General features: G+C 44.0%; 1 protein-coding gene across 1 annotated transcript in view; it reads right to left on the bottom strand.

Moving 5' to 3' along the window:
• Positions 1 to 570: 570 nt before the first annotated feature.
• Positions 571 to 22,141, bottom strand: part of LOC115175746 (trafficking protein particle complex subunit 9-like) — a 43,473-nt gene continuing 21,902 nt past the window's right edge. The window contains exons 3-4 of the mRNA XM_029735215.1: positions 10,158 to 10,311; positions 571 to 1,865 (exon numbers count right to left, since the gene is read on the bottom strand). Of these exons, the coding sequence (XP_029591075.1) occupies positions 1,725 to 1,865; positions 10,158 to 10,310 (294 nt within the window). The 5' untranslated portion in view covers position 10,311 and the 3' untranslated portion in view covers positions 571 to 1,724. The remainder of the gene's footprint in view (positions 1,866 to 10,157; positions 10,312 to 22,141) is intronic.

Below are 22,141 nucleotides of genomic sequence, written 5' to 3'. Positions count from 1 at the left end.
TAAAAAAAGAGATCCCAATGCCCCAGTGCAGTGATTGGGGATATTGCCCTGTGTAGGGTGCGGTCTTTCGGATGGGACGTTAAACGGGTGGCCTGAATCTCTCTGTGGTCACTAAAGATCCCATGGCATTTATCTTAAGAGTAGGGGTGTTAACCCTGGTGTCCTGGCTAAATTCACAATCTGGCCCTCATACAATCATGGCCACCTAATCACCCCCAGCTTCCAATTAGCTCATTCCCCCCTTCTCCCCTGTAACTATTCCCCAGGTCATTGCTGTAATTTACCTGGTAAAATAAGGGTTAAATATAAAAAAATCTAATGATACAAGAATGAACAAATTGTGTGGATGAGTTATTGATTTTGTTGACACATAGCTGCTCATCAATGATATCTTGGGGCAAAGTGACTTCTGTCATTATCTATCATTAGGAACACTGTCGAGACATCAGGACAAATAGTCTCTCACTAACCCAATTAGACCACACCTAAACTAAGCGACAATGGAAAGCAAACAAGATATTCCTGATTCAATGGAATTAGAGTAAATAACCGTCAATTTCTTATCTCTTCTAACATGGCCACAACCTGGTACACCACACTCAAAACACATTAAAGAGAAACCATTATGTACCAAATGCTTCACGGCTAAACGGATTGCAGTATGAAAATACAGTATACCTAACCCTAGGCTAACAGTTAGCCAATCATGTGTCTACTGTAAGAGGCTAACTTAAGATGTAACCATATTAAATGAATCCACCCACTCTGTGTTCGGATTCTTTGATCCTGAGGGAGAATGCTTAGGAGAAGGTCCCTCATTGAGCCCATGATAGCTACTCTGATAACACCATTCTAACAGGCTGGGACAAATGAACTGCATTCTTATCGTAGAGGAGGACCGTGTGCACACGGATGCTTGCTTGCACACACACACACACACACACCCTCCTGAAGACTGCGATGTGATGATGTGCTCTTCAAAATGACCTAAAATGTTCCTCTGAAAGTAATAGACTACAAATAAAAGAAGTAGAACCTCTAAGTGTCAGAAGATCTGGATCCTTTGATGACTCAGACAGAAGTTAGTTTGGAGAATTGTTCATGAGAACAGAAATGCTGAAGATAAAATGTCCTCATCTACTGCTAGATATCAGTTGTGTCACCGTAACATATGTCTCTCTTTCTGCTAAACCAGGAGACACTAAACCGACTAATGAACACACTCACTAACCTCGAAGAAAAGGCAGCACTGTTCGTTGAACATAAATACACCCCCGCACACACTTAATAAATAAATGAAAGCTGATTATTTGAGAGGCGGTTCACAGATGGTGAGCCCCAGAAAGGGAGGGAAGCTCCTCCAAGTCTCTCTGTGGTGTCCCAGGGTGCTTCACACGTCCCCCAGCCACTCCAGTACTGCCTTCTGACAGCTCCCTAAAATAGCCCCGCTGTCTATTATACATGCAAATAGAAAACATGACTTGAGACCGATGAGGTGGGATTGTGTAGGCTGGTGTGTTAATTGCCAGGTCTAGTGGTTTGGGTTTGTCGGGTTCGGCACCTCCATAGGAACGATGGTGATTGACACTTTTGATCCAAACAGTCCAAACAGTTCATGCCTCATCACGATCCATGATCATAATGTCTTTGGACGGATCATTTGAGTAGGGACAAAAATACCCATACGTTTCAGTGGTTTTACGTCAAAGGTAATGCCAAGCATCTCATACATCGCACAGTGTGTGTGTGTGCGTGTGTTTGTATGTGTACTCACCCCACTGTAGAGGTGCCAGCTGCAGGTGCTCGAGGACCAACTGGTTGAGAACTCCCTCCACACTGGCCTCTCCCTGGCGACGGACAGACGGGTGAGATATGGTTAAGGACCACACACTGGTCTGGAGGGGGCTGGGGACTCAGTATCTCTGATGACATTTGCAATTAATTGAGAGAAAGGATTCACAAGTATTAATGTTAAAACTAAGGTAAACAGTACAGTGGAATTTTCCCTCCCTTTAACTGAATATGAGACAAGGGCAAGTTTCTTTAGTGACAAAACTAGACTGCAGCCACACTCCAGCCAAACTCAGAGCAAGCGGTACCGATGCACCAAGTCTGGAACCAACAGGAGCCTGAACAGCTTCTACCCCCAAAGCCATAGACTGCTAAATAGGTAGTTACCGTAATTTCCGGACTATTGAGCGCACCTGAATATAAGCCGCACCCACTGAATTAAAAAAAATATATTATTTTGAACATAAATAAGCCGCACATGTCTATAAGCCGCAGGTGCCTACCGGTACATTGAAACAAATTAACTTTACACAGGCTTTAACGAAACACGGCTTGTAACAAAAATAAATAGGCTTTAACGAAACACGGCTTGTAACAAAAATAAATAGGCTTTAACAAAACACGGCTTGTAACAAAAATAAATAGGCTTTAACGAAACACGGCTTGTAAAAAAAAAAAATTAGCAGTAAGCTTTAGTTGTCTTTTTGCACTGAGTCAATTCCTCACGCTGCTGTTTCCAACGTCTTATCATCGACTCATTAAGACCAAGCTCCCGTGCAGCAGCTCTATTTCCTTTTCCAAAAGCCAGATCAATCACCTTCAACTTGAAAGCTGCATCATATGCATTTCTCCGTGTCTTTGCCATGATGAGGGTGACAAAATGACTACAGTAATCAGAATGATGGGAAGTTTGAGAGCGCTCGATTTAATCTAAACAGTAAACAAAAAAGTTGTTTGACCTTAACCCGTTCGGCAATTTCATTGGTCTAATGAAAGCTTCATTCCGCCAAAAAACTGAGCATGTCACAGAATGTTTTTTTTGGGAGAAAAAAAAATTGAAATCGCGAAAAATCCATATATTAGTCGCGTCATTGTTTAAGCCGTGAGGTTCAAAGCCTGGGAAAAAAGTTGCGGCTTATAGTCCGGAAATTACGGTAAATAGTTAACCAATAGTTACTTGGAATATCTGCACGGACCCTTTTTGCACTAACCGTTTGATTCATCACATACGCTGCTGTTACTGTTTATAATCTATCCTGTTGCCTAGTCACTTTATCCCTACCTATATGTACAGCTGAAGTCGGAAGTTTACATACACCTTAGCCGAATACATTTAAACTCAGTTTTTCACAATTCCTGACATTTAATTCTAATAAATATTCCCTGTCTTAGGTCAGTTAGGATCACCACTTCATTTTGAGAATGTGAAATGTCAGAATAACAGTAGAGAGAATGATTGATTTCATCTTTTATTTCTTTCATCACATTCCCAGTCGGTCAGAAGTTTACATACACTCAATTAGTATTTGGTAGCATTGCCTTTGTTTAACTTGGGTCAAATGTTTCGGGTAGCCTTCCACAAGCTTCCCACAATAAGTTGGGTGAATTTTGGCTCATTCCTCCTGACAGAGCTGGTGTAACTGAGTCAGGTTTGTTGGCCTCCTTGCTTGCACATGCTTTTTAAGTTCTGCCCACAATTTTTCTATGGGATTGAGGTCAGGGCTTTGTGATGGCCACTCCAATATTTTGCCTTTGTCGTCCTTAAGCCATTTTGCAGCAACTTTGGAAGTATGCTTGGGGTCATTGTCCATTTGGAAGACCTATTTGCGACCAAGCTTTAACTTCCTGACTGATGTCTTGAGATGTTGCTTCAATACATCCACATAATTTTCCTTCCTCATGAGTCCATCTATTTTGTGAAGTGCACCAGTCCCTCCTGCAGCAAAGCACCCTCACAACATGATGCTGCCACCCCCGTGCATCACCGTTGGGATGGTGTTCTTCGGCTTGCAAGCCTCCCCCTTCTTCCTCCAAACATAACGATGGTCATTATGGCCAAACAGTTCTATTTTTGTTTCATCAGACCAGAGGACATTTCTCCAAAAAGTATGATCTTTGTCCCTATGTGCAGTTGCAAACCGTAGTCTGTCTTTTTTTATGGCAGTTTTGGAGCAGTGGCTTCTTCCTCGCTGAGCGGCCTTTCAGGTTATATCAATATAGGACTTGTTTTACTGTGGATATAGATACTTTTGTACCTGTTTCCTCCAGCATCTTCACAAGGTCCTTTGCTGTTGTTCTGGGACTGATTTGCTCTTTTCGCACCAAAGTACGTTCATCTCTAGGAGACAGAACGTGTTTCCTCCCTGAGCGGTATGACGGCTGCGTGGTCCCATGGTGTTTATACTTACGTACTATTGTTTGTACAGATGAACGTGGTACCTTCAAGCGTTTGGAAATTACTCCCAAGGATGAATCAGACTTGTGGAGGTCTCCAATTTTTTTTATGAGGTCTTGGCTGATTTCTTTTGATTTTCCCATGATGTCAGGCAAAGAGGCACTGAGTTTGAAGGTAGGCCTTGACATACATCCACATGTACACCTCCAATTGACTCAAATTATGTCAATTAGCCTATCGGAAGCTTTTAAAGCCATGACATCATTTTTGGAATTTTCCAAGCTGTTGAAAGGCACAGTCAACTAAGTGTATGTAAACTTCTGACCCACTGGAATTGTGATACAGTGAACTACAAGTGAAATAATCTGGTCTATAAACAAATGTTGGAAAAATTACTTGTGTCATGCACAAAGTAGATGTTCTAACCGACTTGCCAAAACTATAGTTTGTTAACAAGACACTTGTGGAGTGGTTGAAAAACAAGTTCTAATGACTCCAACCTGTGTATGTAAACTTCTGACTTCAACTGTAGATACCTCAATTACCTCGTACCCTTGCACATCGGTACTGGTACAACTTGAAACTATAGCCAAGTTATCGTTACTCATTTAAAAAATATATATATTTCAGCTTTATTTAACCAGGTAGGCTAGTTGAGAACAAGTTCTCATTTACAACTGTGACCTGGCCAAGATAAAGCAAAGCAGTGTGACACAAACAACAACACAGAGTTACACATTGAATAAACAAGCATACAGTCAATAATACAATAGAAAAAAATGTATTCCTTCGATTATTATTTTTCTCTCTGCATTGTCAGGAAGGGCCCATAAGTCTGATAATCGACACCTGTTGTTTATGAAGCACGTGACAGATAAAATGTGATTTGATAACAAACAAACAAAGTGGCAAATATACACCTGAGAAATATGTGAAGAGAGAGTGAGAGAGAGAGAGCGATGGAGAGAGAAATAAGAGATAAAAAGAGAGGATTTATGAAGTATGATTCTCCAGTGTAGCTTTAAATTGTCTGCAGCCCAGTGGTTGACAGATAAGCCTGTGGCTCCCTGGTTGCCTAGTGACTCTGTTAGGAGAGCTGAGGGCTCGAGGCGGACAGAGATTCACGGTTGGCTGGCTGGCCATTACTGTACAGTTCATGTTCTGTTCTATATGTGGAAAAGAAGCTCTCTGTGTAGACTGCCCTAAGCTTGGTGTTAGACACAATACCAGACCAGGCTACATACAGTAGAAATACAGGAAGTGCTACTATAACAGTCTTTAGGTCAAAGGTCATTGAGACTGTCTCTTTCCTCTTTTCCTCTAACCTTATTCCCCAGTGTCATATCTGAATGTTGTGATTAAGAAACATAATATCCATTCACAAATCTCATTCAGGGTGATGCAATGAGAACCCTGACAAGTAAAACTGCCTTAACAACCCAAAGAGTAATAATGATGTATCTTCTCAACCATTAGTGGAGGGAATAATGGAAATAATTATCCTTAATGTGTAATTGGTCTCATAATAAGAACTGGGATTATCTAAAAACTTTTCACATCTCAGAGAGAAAACACATTGTGTATAAAGCCAACAGAGCAGTCCGCTCCTCAGCCAAGTCATTTCTCAAAACCGCCCACACTTCAATGTCTTCTAGCCTAGCATGGTTTCTGGGAGCAAAACTGCAACACTGCAAGTCAACCTGTCACTCCAATCTGATTGGTTGGCTAAGAACCCACATTTAGCTCTGCCTGTCGAGTCCTTCTGTTCCTGAACACTCAGTAACACGCATTTATCAGAGGAGAACAACAAGATTATAATTAAGGTTAGAACCGTTGAACCTTTCCTTGGTGACATCATATGGCTGTATGTCGTAGGGCTGGCTAGGGAGCTAATGCTGCTAATGCTGAGTACTCAGATAAACAGAGCTGTCATAAAGACATTAGTTTGATAATATGTTATGATAAAGAAAACCTGCTCTTCTGGTCCACCACACAGCTGACAGCGTGAATAATGACTGGAAAAATACTGTGTTGCTGTAACACCACATAGTATTAACATGACTAGACTGGACAAAGTAACACCACAGAGTTAGAATGACTAGAATGGACAAAGTAACACCACAGAGTTAGAATGACTAGACTGGACAAAGTAACACCACAGAGTTAGAATGACTAGAATGGTCAAAGTAACACCACAGAGTTAGAATGACTAGACTGGACAAAGTTAGAATGACTAGAATGGTCAAAGTAACACCACAGAGTTAGAATGACTAGAATGGAAAGTAACACCGCAGAGTTAGAATGACTAGAATGGTCAAAGTAACACCACATAGAGTTAAAATGACTAGAATGGACAAAGTAACACAACAGAGTTGGAATGACTAGAATGGACCTTACAGTAGTAATACCACATAGAGTTAGAATGACTAGAATGGACCTTACAGTAGTAACACCACATAGAGTTAGAATGAGAAACACCACAGAGTAGGGCTGACCACAATTATTCGACTGGTCGATTGTTTGGTCGATAGGCTGTTGGTCGGCCTATGTATTTTCTTGTCGAGCAGTAGCAAATATATATATATATATATTTTTTTTCTTTTATGGCACACGAGACACCTGTCTTATTTGTGCCCATCTCAGTGATACATTTAAAGTTAATTCCTAATCTACAATGTTTTCCAGTCTTTTGCCGTTCTTATTGTCAGAGTGGACACATTGTTTACAGAGCGCACAACCTATGCTACACTTGTGAGAAACAAGTTATTTGGTTTATTTCATTCCATTTACGAGTTAATAGAAGTAGGCCTATAGGCTACCTGGCCTGCTCACAAATGTAGGCATATAAATGTGCACATTTGGGGATCTGATAGTATTTCTGACTGGCTTAATACACCACCACTAATGAGCTGCGGAGCTTCTCAAAGTAATGTTTTCTTCACCTCAACAGCAACCTAACAAAGTTGTTTTTTACATCCTTTGAGAATGACAATAATTCCTCAATGTATTTGAAAATAACCACTCAGCTTGAAAGGGAAAAATGTCATGCTCTGTCATAAAATAGGCCTACCTGACTACTTCCTATCCCTTGCGCAAATAGCCTACAGCTGTGTCTGTAGCTCACTGGCGCAGGGAATATTTTATACAATGTTGCTTCAGGCTGGACCCAAGTTAATAGTTAATACAATGTTTCAAGATTGTTGCAGACACGCCATGCATAGCCAATGTTTTTTATAGGATATTTCTTTTGATCAGGATATTTTCTACCTTCAGGCTGCAATGTTTCTATTTGTTAGCTTTATAGGCTATATTTACATAGTTGGCAATGGTAATATAAGTTACTTTTTAGGTTTGTATAATTTTCATTTAGATTTGGATAGAATTTTGATTAACCAAGGACTACCGAGTGGCGCAGCAGTCTAAGGCACCGCATCTCAGTGCAAGAGGCGTCACTACAGTCCCTGGTTCGAATCCAGGCTGTATCACATCCGGCCGTGATTGGGAGTCCCATAGGGCGGTGCACAACCAGCGTCGTCCGGGTTTGGCTGGGGTAGGCCGTCTTTGCGGCTGGCTTCCGGGTTAAGAGAGCAGTGTGTCAAGAAGCAGTACGGCTTGGCAGGGTTGTGTTTCGGGGGACGCATGGCTCTCAACCTTCACCTCTCCCGAGCCAGTACGAGAGTTGCAGCAATGAGACAAGACTGTAACGTCCAATTGGATATAAAAAAAAGAAAAAATATGACAATGATTTTGAGATACAAAATGAAACTGTTCCACAAAAATGTACATATGAAAACCATAACTGTCACGCAGATCAGTAGAAATGGTAAGATTGGCATTCCACATGACAAAGTTTGCCGACTCCTCATGTAGCCTATTACCGGCAACTTCAGGAGAGCAAAGGCAAAATCTGCGAAAGCCAGTAGGAGCGGGAGGAGGATGGTCAGGACAGGTTACATTTTTTCTTCTCCTGGTTATCTTGATCTTTGGCTCCCTCTTGAGTCATGTGTCTTATTTCATCAAACAGTGAGCTTAAAGCATCAGACAAGCCCAATGCATATATAGCTGATTTTATTAAAACACATAGGGTGTCTATGGAAAAATACACGTTTTGAAATTTCGATCAATTGGTTGAAAGAACAGACAACTTTCGGTTGGCTAAGATATTTTTGTTGTTGTCGTGGACAGCCCTAATAGAGTTAATGACTAGACGGACAAAGTAACAACATAGCATTAAAATGACTTGAGAGACAAAGTAACACCATAGCGTTAAAATGACTAGACAGACAAAGTAACACCATAGTGTTAAAATGACTAGACAGACAAAGTAACACCATAGAGTTAGAATGACTAGAATGGACACACTCCCCTCAGAATTAAAATATGTAGTGAGGAGAGGTGTAGCTGCCTCCTACAAGGCATGGTGTTGAAAGCTGCAGATGTGGCACACAAACACTGTGACATTGAACCAGGTTGGAGGAAACTACAACTCCATTCTGACATCTATCCATCCACCAAACTGTCTCCAGGCCTGGCGTGCTTGTGCTTCTGTCCTTGTCGTGTGGACGAGTACAGGGACAGGAATGGTTGGGGAGTTGGTGTTGTTAAAGGGGCTTAGGTGTGTATCGGGGTGGGGGTCTGAGAAGAAGCTAGACTACCCTTGAAGGCCAGAACTTGAAGATACACTCATTCTCTCCTGAGGGGACATCATGACAGTAACAGGCCTTCTGTTCCTACTCCTCTTCCTCTTCCTCTCCTCTGGCTGGTTTGTTTCTCTTCAGCCACACTATATTTAGGAGACTGTCGTTATCGGCAGCACTGAAACAGTACACTTCCATAATGACTGCTAGGCCAAGTTGCATGGTCTGCTAAGCAGCGAGATAAGGTGTTTCTGCACAGTTCTCTTAAATAAGAAGTAGGATAGTAACAATGAATAAATGCCAAGCCAAGGGTGACCCAGATCATATTACGTGATTGTAACCCTTCTGTTCACAGTCCAAGTTTTCTATACTTAAAACATATTTATTTCTGCAATGTTTCAATGTTTTTCTGATATAACAATTTCAGATAACAAAAAAAATGATGTGTTGTTTGAACAAGTGCTTGGTTGGAAATATAGTGCCTTTCATTCTCTAGCCTCAATAACATAATCATACAGCCCAGTTCAGAGCAGAGCTCTGACATGCATCGCGCTCTGATTTAACAGTACCCTCTGAGAAACAACATTAGTGACATCATCGACTGCAGTCGCTCCTGTACGTACGCACGCACCCATTCACACACACACGTTCTTCTATCCTCGTGGGGACCTAAAATGTATTCCATTCAAAATCCTATTTTCCCTAACCCTAAATCTAATCATAACTGTAACTCCTAACCCTAATTTTAATCCTAAACTCTACATTTAAAATAGCTTTTGTCCTCATGGGGATGTGAGAAATGTCCCCACAAGGGATAATTGTCCTTGTTTCACTATCCTTGTGGGGACTTTTAGGGATTATAGGTCCCACAACGATAGAAGAACCCCCCCCCCCCCCGCACACACACACCTGCCAAATTGCTTGCAGATCAAACAAATGCACACAATCACAGGAGTGTTTATGCATTACTAAAATGGAAAATATGATGGCAAGTTCAACAGCACAGGGACTCCGATTAATTATTAATTGTACACCTCCTCCCTGTAACAACTTCACAGGCCATTCTAAACAACACTGAGTCTGTGTATTGGTAATAGCCCCCTCATTACCTAAGAGGTTCTGATGGAGTGCCCTGCCTGCATATTGACAAAGGATGTGTCTCAAATGGCACCCTATTCCCTATATAGTGCCCAAGGCTGCATGCACATTTCGCCATACTTTCTCCCATCTGTCAGTGCAGTAGAACTGGCACACAGCCTAGCCAGAAGACCTCCGGACGTAGCATCCAGATGCCTTCTAATAGGGATCTGTATACATCCAACAACAAAGGATATGATGTTCCAGGTGATGCCCAGGGTGCTGTTGATCATGGAGGCCTGGGCGTGAAGCCTCTCCTCCTCCAGCAGTTTGGGGTTGGTGTAGCGCACGGCCTCCTGGTCCGGCTGGGGCAACGTGTGAAAGTCAAACTTAGCCACCTGGATCGCCATCCTAGAGGGGAGGGAGAAAGAGAGAAGAGCGAAGGTTAGACACAGGAGACAGTGACCTGGGTACTACTGAGCCATCCTAGAGGGGAGGGAGAGGAGAGCAAAGGTTAAACACAGGAGACAGCGACCTGGGTACTACTGAGCCATCCTAGAGAGGCAGAGCAGAGGAGAGAGCAAAGGTTAGATACACAGGAGACAGACCTCCAATGGCACTGCCCCACTAAGATAAAACATAATCCCTAGCTGTGTATTGCTGCTTTCCATGTTGTCTGTTGTCTGTAGCTTGTGAGGTGTGGAAACACTTTGTTGCTTTTATGGGTTTTGTTTTGTTGCTTTTTGTGCTATGTTGCTATGTCTGTATGCTATGTTTTGCTTGTCCTATGTTGCTCTGTCTGTATGCTATGTCTTGCTCAATGATTGTCTGTATTGTAATTGTTTTTAATAACCTGCCCAGGGACTGTGGTTGAAAATTAGCCGGCTGGCTAAAACAGGCACTTTTACTGAAATGTTGATTAATGTGCACTGTCCCTGTAAAAATAAAATAAACTCAAAGTCAAAAGCAGTAGCACTTGATTCAACAACACCGTAAGCACTACTAAAGTGTTTTTGTTTGCAAATAACTGGTCTTACTCTGTGCTAGAAACTTGGCCAAGTATCCTAACGTCGAAACTTTAATCACAGAAGGACATATTGGTCAGATGATCAGATCAAATCATTTGAGATGTGGGTTTGTTGACATTTTAAAAGCCAGTCTCCCTCTGAAACCGTGAATATGTTCAGATAGAAAGTAAACTATTGGAGATACACAGCATCTCTGACAGTGGAGGAAGAAGGAAAGTGAAGGGAGCTTAGCCACGGGCAACACATTTCAGTTCACCACTCAAAATATAGCATTAAACCAAATCAAGAAAGGTAAATAGGTGGATCTATCCATTCCATTCACACTAAATATAAAGATGATCAAAGGGCAAGAGACCACAGAAGCACTCAATGCAAACATACTGTATGGCTTTGACAAGACATGTAGGTGTCAGTTGTTGTGGTCAGTAACAACTGTAGTTTAGAATGCACTTATACAATTACACTGGTCTATCTATCTGCTGCCACAGCAAATCAATGGAGATGGTAACTGGGACTGTGTTTGTTGAAGTTGGTGTGCTCATCTCTGATGCCATCCATCCACCCTGATCCTGCTACTGTCCTGTCCAGCCTACTGACCAGCCCTGGCCACTGATAAATGATTTATCCAGTTAGACCAAACACCCTGAGGCTCCAAGCTTCCTGCTCCACGGTGTGTGTGTGTGTGTGTGTGTGTGTGTGTGTGTGTGTGTGTGTGTGTGTGTGTTCAGGTTGATATACTAACAGGCGGCAGAGAGAAAGCATTCATAGCCTGCGGTTAGGGCAACAGAGACACATCTGGGATTCATAGTTCTGTATGCCTCTCTAATAAAATACTAACGAACTTCTTACTAATTACCGGGGGCTACATTTATGCCTTCCATTCTAAGAGAAGAGTTAAAAGTGCCAATTGGATGCAGCCAGTACAGTCTAGCACAGTGACACGGCACCGTGTGGGTGGAGAAGGAAGGAAGTGGATGAAGACCACTGGAAGAGAGCGATAGGGGGAGAGGGATGCAGAAAAGGAGAGATGAACATTTCTGCTCCTCAGGCCTGTGTGAAGCGTTGGAGATGGCATCAGATTCCCACTCTGTTTCTGCTGTCTTAGCCAATAGCCACTTCCCCTGCCACAGCCAATAAGAGCCCATGGAAGGAGACGACACCCTGCCCTGCACCGGGTTGGCCACCTGTGGACCTCACAGAGGAGTAACTCAAGGCTAGCCTGGTCCCAGATCTCTTTCTGCTGCCTTGCATATTACTATCCACTCAAACAGATACGTCACATTATGAAGCAGTAGGGAAGTCAAATCCTCTCCTCTGCATGCATACTGGTGTCTGTTTACCATTCCAATAACTCTGTGAAGTAAGTGTTAAAATAATGCATTGCACCTGATTATCTCCCTAGCAGAATTAGATTTCATCTGCCTTGGTTCTTTCTTTGTTTTATTTCATTCATCTAAACGTCTCTTAAACTGTTTCATAACATCCTAGATTTGAAATGAATATATTAAACCAATATAAAACCTATGAGCATCTTATTTCCGGCCTGTGTGTAATTAATGGTGATGAATGTGGTATTAAATGAAGAGGGCTTGGTAGAGGATTGATTCCCCCAGCAAAGTGAGAGTGATGATGGCGTCCCGGGGAACAGTCAAATCACAGACACAGAGAAACAAGGCTCAGGTTTTTGTCACAACCCAAATCTTTATGACAATTTATAACTAGTGACTGTGTGTCTCTCTCCTTCTCTTCCTCTCTCCATCTTTCTTTCCTCTTCTCCTCAGGCTCTTAGGAATTCTCTCGCAGCACTAACACGCACGTACGCACGCACGCACACACAGTTGTTACGACTAATAAATAGTCTTCTCTCCAGGTATAAAACAGAGAGCCAGACACTAGAACACTCCCTTTCCCACAGCAGGTAAATAGAATGGAACCGTCCATTTTACAGTCTTTTACCATCATTCCTCTATAAGCTGAGAGAAACAGCAGTACCATGGCTTTCAGGAGGGCACCTAACTGCAAACATTTATCTCCATAGGACAGCGGTCACCAACCGCTCTTTTGCGATCGACTGGTTGATCTCCAAGGCATTCCTAGTCGATCGCCAAACATCTCTGTAAAAAGCCCGACGATAAAGCCTTGCGTTCCAAAATGTTTGCGGTAGGTGCACTTGATTCAGCTGCCCTACGCGCCGAGTAGTCAAAGTGTTCCCATTATGAACCATGTCATGTGTCTGAAGGCACAACTCTGCCTACCCTGTGGGCCTAGCGAGCAAATCAAGTGCACCTATAGGCCTACCGCTGGCCAATCAGGTAGCTCAGATCACCGTGTCTGCAGCTTCCACCAGCCCACAGCGAAGTTGATTGTCGACTACTGTGTGAGATTTCAAAACCATGACTAGAGAGAGACTGTCAACGAATACAGCAAAGAGATGAGTGAGTTCATGGTAAAGATTTCATTCAGCACTGTCACCACGACATAAAACGCCCTCTCCCTATCAACTCAAGCTACAAAGTGTATCCATAGACTTGCGTTGTTATTAGCGGCTTGTGTCTTTGTAATATCGAGGAGTATTTCACGTTTTCTGGTCATACGAGTAACAACATGAACTGGTGCATTAGTCAGAGTTTCACCATCAGCTGGAAGATGGTGTCACCTTTTGGGACAATCAGTGTAGGGAGGAAGAGCTGAGGAACCCCTCCCTCCCTCTCTGTCCCTCTCTCTCCCCCTCCCTCTATCCCAGCAAACCAAAACGCAAATTTTTTCAATTCATGCCTCACATGTAATACAACAAATTATATATTACCAGTGTGATCACACAACATTTAAAATGGTGTGACAAGAAAACAACATTGGCAGGGCAATTCAAGAATAGCCTATGTGCAGTGATAATATATTGGGCCTATAGTCTACTGCACAAATCTCATCGCTACAGAACTGCTTTTAATAGGTTCATGTAGCATAGGCTTACGTTTTTTAAATCATCGTTTTTTATAAAGGGCCTGTATTTTGACTCAGAAAGTGATCTCGGCTCATAAAGGTTAGTCGCTAGAAAAAGGCTCCATGTCTTCATTCTAAATGGCACTAATATCCTACCCTCTTACAAAAAAGGCTTCTTCGGTGGTGCCCATAGGGGTTCCAGGTAGAACACTTTTGGATTCCAGGTAGAACCCTCTGTGGAAAGGGTTCTACATGGAACCCAAAAGAGTTCTAGCTGGAACCAAAAAGGGTTCTTCAAAGGGTTCTCCTATGGGGACAGCCGAAGAACCATTCTAGGTTCTAGATAGCTTTTTTTCAAAGAGTGTTATATAGTGTAGTGCACCCTATGGGCCCTGGTCAAAAGTAGTGCACTAAATAGGGAATAGGGTACCATTTGGGACACATTTTGGCACTGCCTGCATAATAGTGTTCACTAACTAGGGTTGTAATCTCTGCTGTGCGAGAAACAACATTTAGAAACACCAATGCTTTCTCCCTGAGTGTATTAAGGAAAAGGTGACTATTTCCATTTTCTCTGCTTGGTACCACAACACTGGGTCGATATATTGATGTGTGTGTTCATCTGTGGCTCTCAGCTAAGAGATGCTCAGCTCACTGGTCCCAGAGGAGCTGTATCTATCTGCACAGAGAACACCATGCAGTTCACACAGTCACAGCTACCACACCTGTGTGTGTGTGTGTGTTTGTATGTGGGTGTGTGAGAGTTTTTTTTTTATAGGGCCCTATAAAATTTGCATTGCGAAAAACGGACAGAATCACAGAATCCAGACATTAAAACGGAATTCAACAATATTAAAAAATGTATTGAATTTAGCAGGAAATCAACTAAATGTATTGAACTTATGAGAATATTTATAATCACAAGGGCTCCCGAGTGGCGCAGTGGTCTAAGGCACTGCATCTCAGTGCAAGAGGCTTCACTACAGTCCCTGGTTCGAATCCAGGCTGTATCACACCCGGCCGTGATTAGGAGTCCCATAGGGCGGCGCACAATTGGCCCAGCATCGTCCGGGTTTGACCGGGGTAGGCCATCATTGTAAATAAGAATAAGTTCTTAACTGACTTGCCTAGTTAAATAAAGGTAAAAAAAAATACATACAAAAATAAGACATGAACAAAATGCATAAGTGATTCGTATTTTCCCTGAAATTTCTGAAAAGGCACAGAAATGCCTGTCTGTGTGTGTTGTGTGCAGTGCACGAGTATGTGTAGTCCACACTTTGTTAAGCCATTAACGATAATGCTAATAATGATAACCGATGAAACATTCTCAGTTAAATGTTAACTACAAAGTAGCCTATGCCTACCTGGCAGAATGATATCATGATTATTTGCATAAATTCAGTGGCCATTTGTTTTGCAAACTCTGCAATCAATGCTAACAGAAACACTGCTAACCAAACCGTCTCTGGCTGGTAACCAGTTGAATTAAAGGTTAACTGCACCCCAAATTCTTAGATTTTACCCAGACCTCAAAAGTGATCTCTTATTGTGTTTTAAGCATTGTTGTTGCCTTAAAACATCAAATGTTGTTGTTTTTCTATAAAAAAAACTGGGGAAAACAAAACAGAGAAAACAAAACGAAATCAGGCAAATACTATATTTTATCGCCCTAGTGTGAGTGTGCGTAGCTGCAAGTGTGTGACTGCAAGTCTGTGCTCTCTGAAAACACACACACACACACCATTCTCCATATTAGGAATTACATACACACACACATAAACTCAGCAAAAAAAGAAACGTCCCTTTGTCAGGACCCTGTCTTTCAAAGATAATTCGTAAAAATCCAAATAACTTCACAGATCTTCATTATAAAGGGTTTAAACACTGTTTGTTTCCCATGCTTGTTCAATGAACCATAAACAATTAATGAACATGCACCTGTGGAACGGTCGTTAAGACACTAACAGCTTACAGACGGTAGGCAATTAAGGTGACAGTTCTGAAAACGCAGGACACTAAAGAGGCCTTTCTACTGACTCTGAAAAACACCAAAAGAAAGATGCCCAGGGTCCATGCTCATCTGCTTGAACATGCCTTAGGCATGCTGCAAGGAGGCATGAGGACTGCAGATGTGGCCAGGGCAATAAATTGCAATGTCTGTACTGTGAGACGCCTAAGACAGCGCTACAGGGAGACAGGACGGACAGATGATCGTCCTCGTAGTGGCAGACCAAGTGTAACAACACCTGCACAGGATCGGTACATCCGAACATCACACCTGCGGGACAGGTACAGGATGGCAACAACAACTGCCCGAGTTACACCAGGAATGCACAATCCCTCCATCAGTGCTCAGACTGTCTGCAATAGGCTGAGAGAGGCTGGACTGAGGGCTTGTAGGCCTGTTGTAAGGCAGGTCCTCACCAGACATCTCCGGCAACAACGTTGCCTATGGCCACAAACCCACCGTCGCTGGACCAGACAGGACTGGCAAAAAGTTATCTTCACTGACGAGTTGCGGTTTTCTCTCACCAGGGGTGATGGTCGGATTTGCGTTTATCGTCGAAGGAATGAGCGTTACACCGAGGCCTGTACTCTGGAGTTGGATCGATTTGAAGATGGAGGGTCTGTCATGGTCTGGGGCGGTGTGTCAAAGCATCATCGGACTGAGCTTGTTGTCATTGCAGGCAGTCTCAACGCTGTGCGTTACAGGGAAGATATCCTCCTCCCTCATGTGGTACTTCCTGCAGGCACATCCTGACATGACCCTCCAGCATGACAATGCCACCCGCCATACTGCTCGTTCTGTGCGTGATTTCCTGCAAGACAGGAATGTCAGTGTTCTGCCATGGCCAGCGAAGAGCCCGGATCGCAATGCCATTGAGCACGTCTGGGACCTGTTGGACCGGAGGGTGAGGGCTAGGGCCACCCCTCACAGAAATGTTCGGGAACTTGCAGGTGCCTTGGTGAAAGAGTGGGGTAACATCTCACAGCAAGAACTGGCAAATCTGGTGCAGTTCATGAGGAGGAGATGCACTGCAGTACTTAATACAGCTGGTGGCCACACCAGATACTGACTGTTACTTTTGATTTTGATCCCCCCTTTGTTCAGGGACACATTATTCCATTTCTGTTAGTCACATGTCTGTGGAACTTGTTCAGTTTATGTCTCAGTTGTTGAATCTTATGTTCATACAAATATTTACACTTGTTAAGTTTGCTGAAAATAAACGCAGTTGACAGTGAGAGGCCATTTCTTTTTTTTGCTGAGTTTATAATGTATGGCAGTGGGAGAGAGCCTAAGTAATAGAGACTGACTGGCCACTGTCCCCTGCCTGACAATGTCCAGCTTATCAAGTAAAGAAAATAGTGGACGCATACTGTACACATGCACACCTCTCTCCTCCGAATGGCTGTCATTTTGGTTGTGTCCAAATTGGTGATATACACATACAGTTGAAGTCAGAAGTTTACATACATCTTAGTCAAATACATTTAAACTCAGTTTTTCACAATTCCTGACATTTAATCTGAGTAAAAATTCCCTGTTTTAGGTCAGTTAGGATCACCACTTTATTTTAAAAATGTGAAATGTCAGAATAATAGTAGAGAATGATTTATTTCAGCTTTCATCTCTATAATCACATTCCCAGCAGGTCAGAAGTTTTCATATACTCAATTAGTATTTGTACCATTGCCTTTAAATTGTTGAACTTGGGTCAAACGTTTTGGGTAGGCTTCCACAAGCTTCCCACAATAAGTTGGGTGAATTTTGGCCCATTCCTCCTGACAAAGCTGTTGTAACTGAGTCAGGTTTGTAGGCCTCCTTGATCACACACGCTTTTCCCACAATTTTTCTATAGGATTGAGGTCAGGGCTTTGTGATGGCCACTCCAATACCTTTACTTTGTTGTCCTAAGCCATTTGGCCACAAATGGACAATGACTTGGGGTCATTGTCCATTTGGAAGACCCATTTGCGACCAAGCTTTAACTTCCTGACTGATGTCTTGAGATGTTGCTTCAATATATCCTAGCAGGACAAAAATTTGACAAACTGACTTGTTGGAAAAGTGACATCCTAAACGGTGCCACATTGAAAGTCACTGAGCTCTTCAGTAAGGCCATTCTACTGCCAATGTTTGTCTACGGAGCTCGGTTTTATTGTTTGTTTGTCTATGTGCTCGATTTTATTTACCTGTCAGCAATGGATGTGGATGAAATCACTGAATCCACTAATTTGAAGGGGTTGTCCACATACTTTTGTATATATAGTGTATAATTTCACAGGCCTCCGCTTGAAAGGACAGCACAAATTAAACAACAATTAAGCACTCTGAACAGACAAACAAGAAGCTTTAACTGCAACACACACACACACACGCAAGCAGGGCAGCAAGAACCCACAAACACAGTCCACAGGTGGCTCCTGATGGGAGGACGGCTCATAATAATGGCTGGAATGGAGCGAATGGAATGGTGTGTGTTTGATGGAAACCATGTGTTTGATGTGTTTGATTCCGCTCTAGCCGTTACCACGAGCTCGTCTTCCCCAATTAAGGTGCCACCAACCTCCTGTGATACACAAACTACAGGCGTTTGAGGATTAGTGGTACTGGGTTTATGTCCCTGACTGAAGTCCCATCTTCAAACCAGGGCTGCTTTCATCTCCCAGGCATCTTCAAACAGACACATTGAGCCATGAAATGCCCCGTTTCATCGACGCAAATAGTATCTAAAAAGTAAAGAAAAACGCAAAGTTTAACAGATCTGGGATTGTTCTTTTGTGCATAAACGTTGAATATTAGATTTCTAACAATTCATTATATTTCCCAAATTAAGTAACGTCGCAAACAGCTGTAAAGATAAAAGCCTATACATCTAATTTCTAACAGTGACGTAGAACCTGCTGCATAGCCCTGCTGCTGTACAGGGAAGGGATAACAACATAATCTCATTCCTTTTCAACCACTGCCTCTCTTCCTTTCTGAATTGATTGTGGCGTCTTGCAGGGCTTAAACCTAATCTAGTCTATTAGCAGGCTTTTAATAACTGTCTCTGTTAGCGGTCCGAGAGGGCACGGAGGACCAGGGGCCGCCATCCTAGATCACCCTCCCTTCACCCCCTCTACCTCCCTCCACCTCCAGACCATATCACCCTCCCTTCACCCCCTCTACCTCCCTCCACCTCCAGATCATATCACCCTCCCTTCACCCCCTCTACCTCCCTCCACCTCCAGACCATATCACCCTCCCTTCACCCCCCTCTACCTCCCTATCATATCACCCTCCCTTCACCCCCTCTACCTCCCTCCACCTCCAGACCATATCACCCTCCCTTCACCCCCCTCTACCTCCCTCCACCTCCAGACCATATCACCCTCCCTTCACCCCCCTCTACCTCCCTCCACCTCCAGATCATATCACACTCCCTTCACCCCCTCTACCTCCCTCCACCTCCAGATCATATCACCCTCCCTTCACCCCCCTCTACCTCCCTCCACCTCCAGACCATACCACCCTCCCTTCACCCCCTCTACCTCCCTCCACCTCCAGACCATATCACCCTCCCTTCACCCCCTCTACCTCCCTCCACCTCTAGAACATATCACCCTCCCTTCACCCCCCTCTACCTCCCTCCACCTCCAGATCATATCACCCTCCCTTCACCCCCTCTACCTCCCTCCACCTCCAGACCATATCACCCTCCCTTCACCCCCTCTGCCTCCCTCCACCTCCAGACCATATCACCCTCCCTTCACCCCCTCTACCTCCCTCCACCTCCAGATCATATCACCCTCCCTTCACCCCCCTCTACCTCCAGACCATATTACCCTCCCTTCACCCCCCTCTACTTCCCTCCACCTCCAGACCATATCACCCTCCCTTCACCCCCCTCTACCTCCCTCCACCTCCAGATCATATAACCCTCCCTTCACCCCCCTCTACCTCCCTCCACCTCCAGACCATATCACCCTCCCTTCACCCCCCTCAACCTCCCTCCACCTCCAGATCATATCACCCTCCCTTCACCCCCTCTACCTCCCTCCACCTCCAGATCATATCACCCTCCCTTCACCCCCCTCTACCTCCCTCCACCTCCAGATCATATAACCCTCCCTTCACCCCCCTCTACCTCCCTCCACCTCCAGACCATATCACCCTCCCTTCACCCCCTCTACCTCCCTCCACCTCCAGATCATATCACCCTCCCTTCACCCCCCTCTACCTCCCTCCACCTCCAGATCATATAACCCTCCCTTCACCCCCCTCTATCTCCCTCCACCTCCAATCACCCTCCCTTCACCCCCTCTACCTCCAGATCATATCACCCTCCCTTCACCCTCCACTACCTCCCTCCACCTCCACCTCCACACCATATCACCCTCCCTTCACCCCCTCTACCTCCCTCCACAGCACCCTCGCCACACCCCCTCCAGACCATATCACCCTCCCTTCACCCTTCACCCTCCACTACCTCCCTCCACCTCCAGACCATATCACCCTCCCTTCACCCCATCCAACCCTCAGACCACCACCCTACACCCCTCCAGGAGGAATAGAGGAGAGAAGAGGAGAGCAGGGGAGGTGATGATTGTAGAGGAGGAAAAATAGAGGCGAGAAGAGGAGAGGAGCAGGACGAGAGGTGGATAAGATAAGAAGAGAAACAGTTCAGAGCAAGTTCAAGCAAGGGTCTGTTCATGCATGTCACCTGGGAGAGAGAGAGCACATGAAACTTATATTTTATTAATACAGGAAGATAATTAACATTTGAACGGGTTTAAGCCTCCTCCTGCCTCCATTCAAGGTGAACATCACCCTGCAATACTAATTGCATATGGGGAAATGTGAACACCGTGAGAACTTTAAAAGCAATGGTTTTGGTGTGACTGGGCCAGGGAACGATGCCCAAGAGAATATGTTGTGACACAGGTAGCTAGTGTTGAATATGAATAATTAACAACTATATGCTTAACACATAGTGAGAGGTATTCATAACTACTAATGACATGTAAAGGGATGGTTCCCCTCTTGAGATCCCTGCAGGCTCGTCTGGGCTTATCGTCAAGGACATGGTGTGACGGGTGAGAGATTTATAAAAAATAACAGAACAGACCTGTGATTGTTTCTAATCACCTTTGCTTCTGAGACACTAAGCCAAGGGAGGGGTGGAACCAGCCATGACTAAGCATTTTTAGGTCTACTATATAAGACCCCTGTTTTTTTAACGCTCAAGAGTGTGGGATCGACCAGCTTCATTATGGCAATAATTAATCAATATTAAATAAATATGATTGTTTGAAGAAATGATAAAGTCTCTCTCACATGGTTACGAATTTCCACGACACTAGTTCATCTGTGTAGGTATAAATATAAATATATACTGCTCAAAAAAATTAAGGGAACACTTAAACAACACATCCTAGATCTGAATGAAAGAAATAATCTTATTAAATACTTTTTTCTTTACATAGTTGAATGTGCTGACAACAAAATCACACAAAAATAATCAATGGAAATCCAATTTATCAACCCATGGAGGTCTGGATTTGTAGTCACACTCAAAATTCAAGTGGAAAACCACATTACAGGCTGATCCAACTTTGATGTAATGTCCTTAAAACAAGTCAAAATGAGGCTCAGTAGTGTGTGTGGCCTCCACGTGCCTGTATGACCTCCCTACAACGCCTGGGCATGCTCCTGATGAGGTGGCGGATGGTCTCCTGAGGGATCTCCTCCCAGACCTGGACTAAAGCATCCGCCAACTCCTGGACAGTCTGTGGTGCAACGTGGCGTTGGTGGAGGGAGCGAGACATGATGTCCCAGATGTGCTCAATTGGATTCAGGTCTGGGGAACGGGCGGGCCAGTCCATAGCATCAATGCCTTCCTCTTGCAGGAACTGCTGACACACTCCAGCCACATGAGGTCTAGCATTGTCTTGCATTAGGAGGAACCCAGGGCCAACCGCACCAGCATATGGTCTCACAAGGGGTCTGAGGATCTCATCTCGGTACCTAATGGCAGTCAGGCTACCTCTGGCGAGCACATGGAGGGCTGTGCGGCCCCCCAAAGAAATGCCACCCCACACCATGACTGACCCACCGCCAAACCGGTCATGCTGGAGGATGTTGCAGGCAGCAGAACGTTCTCCACGGCATCTCCAGACTCTGTCACGTCTGTCACGTGCTCAGTGTGAACCTGCTTTCATCTGTGAAGAGCACAGGGCGCCTGTAGCGAATTTGCCAATCTTGGTGTTCTCTGGCAAATGCC

The sequence above is a fragment of the Salmo trutta genome, chromosome 36 (genome assembly GCF_901001165.1).
Source record: "Salmo trutta chromosome 36, fSalTru1.1, whole genome shotgun sequence".
NCBI lineage: Eukaryota > Metazoa > Chordata > Actinopteri > Salmoniformes > Salmonidae > Salmo > Salmo trutta.
The sequence above is the reverse complement of the archived record's forward strand: the minus strand, read 5'-3'. Positions and strand labels throughout refer to the sequence as shown.